Genomic DNA, 6,282 nt, shown 5'->3' on the forward strand with positions numbered 1-6,282 from the left:
TACCCTTTTGCCAATCGGCGAGAACTGGACTGCAAGTCGGACCAATGAACGATTACGGGGATGGGTCACACGTGCTGTTGCTAGGGTATCGCTTCTACCTTGTTACTATCACTAGCTAACCAATCAAATGTGTATCAACATTCCTCTTGCGAACCGAGAATTTGAGCCTTTCGATTGGTTAAAAAGACCGTGTGAAGACCGCCTACCGGTTTCAACTGTATCTTAATTGGGCTGTGTAACAGCCACTCTAGCTGTACATTTAGTTAGGTGCAGTTGAAATTGGTGGAGAGAGTCAGACACAGAACTGAACATTGGCGTTGATTTTGACTGTGACCAATTTTAGTTTTTGTTTATTTTATCCTTTACTTTCAGAGTATCTATATCGGGGTGTGTCTATATTTTATTTTGTATTTTTCACCACAAAGTCAACAGGATGGAACTTAATTCTCTTTTAATTCTCCTTGAGGCTGCAGAATACTTGGAAAGAAGAGACAGAGGTAACTTGGGCGATAAAAAGGCCACAGTTATCATAAGCTACATGCAGTCTTAACTCAAATGTATTGTAGGCTAATGTTATATTGGGAAAAGTGAGATAACATAATGAGAAGTTGTTGTGAACGTGCACTGCCACAGTGCAGGTATGATGTCACTTCAACTGGCTGACACGATTGTAGGCTACGTTACCGGCTGTTAGCTGAGTGTTGCCGGGGATGTTTTTCTAGTCAATACATCTAGTAGGCTATATTTTTAATATGTGACCAGTTGTTCATTAGAGTATATTTGCAAAGGAGCTGTAAAACTCACATCGACACTATCACGTTGGTGTCATTTCTAGCGATATAAACAGATAACGTTACTGAGTTTTCATAGGACCCAATTTGTTTCGCTAACGTTGGGTGACCAAGTTGTATGATTACATTTTTGTCATTTGTTAGTATGCTACAATAGTCATTCCCTTGATAAGCCAAAATCTAGCGTATGTGTTCAAGCACCTGAGCGATTTTTAAATAAAATCACGTTTTGCTTATATGGCTTGCTACGTCATTTTGAATTGACAGTTTTCTTAAGAAAGTCCTGTCAACAAATTAATGACTTGGAATACTCTGATGAATATGTTTAATGTTTATTCTGTTTACTTTGTTTATAGAAGCAGAACATGGTTACGCTTCTGTTTTACCGTACAATAGCGACTTTTCCAGAAAGAAAACGAAAGCATCGCCAATTTCAAGAAAAACTCAGAACAATAGGTAAATATAACCCTGCTATTTCGGTTCAGATATAGTTGTATCTCGAATCGACCTGTTTATTCACTGCCATCCATGTACTCGCCATTTTTCTTGTTGGGCTTGGCTCCGTGTTTTGGTCTCGTAGCCTATAAACACTGCCACGCGTACAACATCAACTTCAGCTGCTCCCACTCTCTCTTTCAACCTCCTCTTCTTCAGACTGACACTAACAATAACACTTCTTCTGTGCAGAATGAAATATAGCAGATAATTGCGTTCCACTTTGCCTGCTTATTTCTCTCTCTCTTGTCTCTCTCTATAAGTTAAGCTACATTGAGGTGCGCCGAAGTCCCTGCTCACTTTTTCACTTGACAGCCTCGACACAGCATGAGCTATGTATTGGCCTTATCGTTTTCTTCGTAACTTCAGCTGTTTGGAAAGATAGAGGCCTCCATCCTGTTGTTCCCTAGTTATAGAGGAGTTTGCAAGGGAAATATCTGTAGACGTTCAACTCTACTCGATGCATTGCTCAAGCGGGTTTCACTCTTGCTTACCGCGAGTAGACCTGCTATGCGTTTCGGTTTTTTGATATTAGCCTACTGTTTCGTTTTGTCGTCCTCGAAAGTGCTCACCTTTCATAACATTCTAGGACTATTCCATATTCTATATATTGAAAATGTCAACAACGATCTGGACGTCAGAAAAAAACAGGCTACTTTTTTCTACGAGATTCCTATAGTTCTTTAAACTATATTCTAGAATAATTTGGGATATATGATGGCAACCAAATGTACAGTACACACAAGAATATTTGAATTATGTAAGCTACAAGATTTGTTTATAGCTATAATCTATGGCAATGTAAATACCTCTGATACATGAGAGATGCAGTTGCATAAGTCGAATTGTAGACATAGAAATGTGTCCAATTAATCAACTGAGGTGTTGTCAAACCAGTATGGTGCTGGTATGGTCTGTGCATACCATGCTCTTCCTTTTTATTTTTTTTACTTCATGACAGAGTGTTTATTTTGTCATAAGTGTGTATGCACACGCGCAGGCGCGCACACACACACGCACACAGGTGGGTGTGGTGTTGAAAATACACAGATGTCCACATGTTAGCCCTCATTCTCCATGCAGCAACAGGCCCTAGCATAGAGTGGGCCAACCATCGCTTTCTCTGCAGTTTGGCCCAATAGAAGCACACAGCAGCTAGTCAGAGGCAGTGAATGACCTCCCATCCCCCAACTCTATACACACACACACACACACACACACACACACACACACACACACACACACACACACACATTCACTAGTGGAAGTAGAGGAAATAGTCTGGAAAAGTTAGCATGGGGGGAACCGTGAATTTTCTCTGCATTAGAGCTGTGTTGCCCTCCCCCCATTTGAAAACGCTCTTCCTCTGGGCAGGCCTTTGTGTGTCTGGCATTCTGCTTGTTTTTGAGATTCAAGAGAGGGGAAAGCACTGAACTGCAGCACCACACAAAAAGCACACATTTGCTGGGTTTGTTTTGCCTTAAAAGGCACTGGCTGCATTATTCCCCCCTAAAAACAACCCTTCTGCGTCTTAATTTGAGACCGGCCCTGTACGGGCCCTGTAAATAAACAGGAGTGGGCACATTTGAACTCTGCAGCTTTATTTTTTGTTTTTGTTGTTGTCATGCAATTTATTGCTGAGCTCTATTATTTTTGTTCAAAGACTACAGCTTATTTTTCTAATTTACATTTAGAGAGTGTGGCCTGGTCAGTTTGAGTCCGGGAGGGCATGCATATTTGGTGTTTCTGACACAGATTCTTGTGTATGGTATAAACTGCATTTGTGCATGTCTTTGCACATGAGACTCACTCACACGCAGGCCCAAGGGGGCTACTGAGATGAGGCACACACGCATACACGTCGCCCTTGCCCCGTGGTTCCCTTGGGCCTGCCACACACTTGCCTGCGTGAGCAAGGAAGGCTGGATGTGAGACAAAATAAAAAGGGGTTGTAATGACTGTGAACCTCAGTGATTGCTTTATTATCATCCTGTCTTCTTCTGGGCTGAACGCCCGTAACAGCGTGATGCCATACGCAGTTTCTGTCCTCCCCTCTTTCTCTCGTGGCTCTTTTGGAGGTGGTCATAAACATCATGCCCTGAGCAGCACCTGACTGAGGCATGGCACAGCGCTCTGAGACGCACGCACGCATCAGTCTCATCTGCATTGGCCAGCTTACCGTCTGCATGTGATGTAGCTCTGCGTGCATTTGTGGGCTAGTGCAAACCATCACCCAGTGGTTTCCTGGTGCCAGTTTCCTCCTGAGGCCGGCATCTTGCACGTCCCTAATTTGCAAGTGTTTGAATAGAGCACCGCACCCTCCCTCTCTCGCCTCATTTCCCCAGCAGTAGGGGCTCGGTCTGTAGGCAGCAGGCCACACTGTGTGCAGGGAGGGACAAGAGTCTGGAGACCGCACCATGTACGCACCGCTCTGCAGGGGAATAAAAGGCCTAACGCTTGCACTGATGGGGAAGTGTGTGCAGTCAGTCCCATTGCTCCCACATGCACACACTCACACTCACACTCGCACAGACCGAGTCCTGGGAGTGAGATAGGGGGAGGCTGCTGGTGCATTTCGAGGCCTAGTGTTATAGCTTGCATATTTCCCTATGACTTTTATGGCCCAGATTTCTTGCAGCGGATTTTTGTGAACGGGATGTTTGTTTTAGAGAGGGGTTGTAACCGATCCCGTTGTCGCAGCACAGATAGCATTCTAGCCTGAAATAGCCTGCATGCTGTGGTATGCAACAGCGTCTCGACTGCTCAGCCTGTTTGTGCATGGCTGGTGTGGCCACACATACTGTGAGTGTGTGTGTGTGTCTAACTGACTCTCCCAGGGCCTTCTGTCCTCAGTTAAGAGCTCTCTGGCAGATGTCTGACACACAGACACACACACACACACACACACACACACACACACACACAGACACACACACACACACACACACACACACAGACACACACACACACACACACACACACACACACACACACACACACACACACACACACACACACAGACACACACACACACACACACACACACACACACACACACACACAAGTTCATGTCCAAGGAAAGGGGATTTTGCGTATGACTGCGAGCTCAGTGAGAGCAGAAGGCATAAAAAGTGCTGGGCACGAGAGAGTAGGGCAAAGCAGAGGGGGAAGGGAAAGAAAGCAAGAGGCCTTACAGGCTTGCAGAGTAGCAGTTTATTTCTGGACGTTTTCTTTGCATTGTGGTCGTGTAGCATTGCAGAAAGGCGTTTGGAATGGGTTCGAGGTTATGTAAACACAGGCCTTACACGCATGATTTCACCTCACCTTTGTTTCTTTACAGATCAGCAGGGTATGTTCCGATCAGCAGGGTATATTCTCCATTCTTGCAGTCCTGCTGCATTCATTATTAGGGCACAGTAATGCCTGTTGTACTAATGGCTGTTGTACTAATACATTTCAGTACATGTTACCATAATATTATAAAGAATATTATGAATGTTATTGTACACGTACACAGATATGTCTATATGCATGTGCAGTATAGGCTACGTGTCTTTCCAAGTGTGATGCTGCTGCTGCATCTGGCCGTTCTGGTCAGTGCTGTTCATATGGTGCACACCGATGAAGGCCTGACTGGTCCAAGTATTTCTCCTGCTCGAAGAGCTGAGCTTGCATACTGTTCTCAGTCAAGAGCATCAGCCCCCCCCACCCCCACCCCCCCCCCACCCCCACCCCCCCCCTTCCAAACTCTTTGCTCATTGTTGGCCTGGCCCCACGCTGCTCCTGGGTCCAGCATGAGGATAGGGAAGAAGCCAAGAGCCAAACATCTGTTTCTCATATTAAGGCTCCTGTAACCTAGTTTCTATTTTTTTTCGGGGTAATCACCGTCTGTAGTGTATGCCCGTACTGGTGTATGTGGCTCTCCCTCTTCTGTTTTTCCACTCCACCTGTCTCTCTGCTCATTACCTCCAGGGACCTTACGCTTACATAAACATGAGCGTCGAAGTCCCTCGTTCTCCTAACCTCTCCTTCATCCTCCATGCTGCGTACTGACCTGTCACGCTGAGGCGCTGGGATGACTGTGGGGTGTAATATGTGGGCCCAGACATTCATGGTGTGTTTTGCCCTTTCAGGTCGTCGCACAATGAACTGGAGAAACATAGGTAAGACGGTTGCTGCCCGCTTCATCTGTCTCTCTGTCTGTCTGTCTGTTTTTATCTCTCTGTCTGTGTGTCCTGTTTGTCCTCTGTGTCCTTGTGTGACATGTGTGGCGGTGGAAATGCATCATCTGTGCTATGTTGCCCCACAGACATGTAAGGGCCTCCTCACAAACATGCTAAGTCAGGTGCACCATCAGTGCACCCTTATGTGTGTGTGTGTGTGTGTGTGTGTGTGTGTGTGTGTCATTCCCCCATCCACGTGCCTGTGGGCGGGAGTCGCTTCAGTAATCAGATCTCCAAAGAGTACCTAGACTTTTCTATTAGATTCCCATCGTTCGTTTTTCCCATGTCTGCCTGCTAGCTCTGAGTTGTTGGCTGCTTGAGCAGTGGAGCCCTGACAGCAATGTGATTATCTGCAGCTCTTGTAGTGACGGGGTGGGGGGGGTGGGGGGGTGAATCCGTGCACGCGTGTCACGTCTCCTTTCTGACAGGCAGCCGAGTGTAAACACCCAGCCTATCCCCACACCCTTCCCAGCATGCCTCTCTCTCTCGGTCGCTCTGTGTCCAAACCACACAAAACACACAGGCTCCCTCCTTTGCCCCTAGGGTGCCACTCTAGCTGTGGTGAAGTGATACCTTTAGCACAAGTCAGCCAGTTGTTTTTCCTGCCTTGCCAGCCGCAGCAAGACTCCCTAGGCCGTCCCACAGGTCTCAGACTGAAGAGGGTTAGTCCTTGTTGAAACGCACTGTTGCAAACAGCCAGTTATATGGCTGCTGAGAAAAGCAAATAAGCAAGGCCAGTCTTCACATCATATGCACACACACTCAGCACAAAT

General features: G+C 46.2%; 1 protein-coding gene across 1 annotated transcript in view; it reads left to right on the plus strand.

Moving 5' to 3' along the window:
* The first annotated feature begins 230 nt into the window (after positions 1–230).
* Positions 231–6,282, plus strand: part of mxd4 (MAX dimerization protein 4) — a 27,374-nt gene continuing 21,322 nt past the window's right edge. Inside the window, exons 1-3 of the mRNA XM_012831772.3 lie at positions 231–497; positions 1,148–1,247; positions 5,420–5,449. Of these exons, the coding sequence (XP_012687226.2) occupies positions 434–497; positions 1,148–1,247; positions 5,420–5,449 (194 nt within the window). The 5' untranslated portion in view covers positions 231–433. The remainder of the gene's footprint in view (positions 498–1,147; positions 1,248–5,419; positions 5,450–6,282) is intronic.

Source organism: Clupea harengus, chromosome 22 (genome assembly GCF_900700415.2).
Source record: "Clupea harengus chromosome 22, Ch_v2.0.2, whole genome shotgun sequence".
Taxonomy (NCBI): domain Eukaryota; kingdom Metazoa; phylum Chordata; class Actinopteri; order Clupeiformes; family Clupeidae; genus Clupea; species Clupea harengus.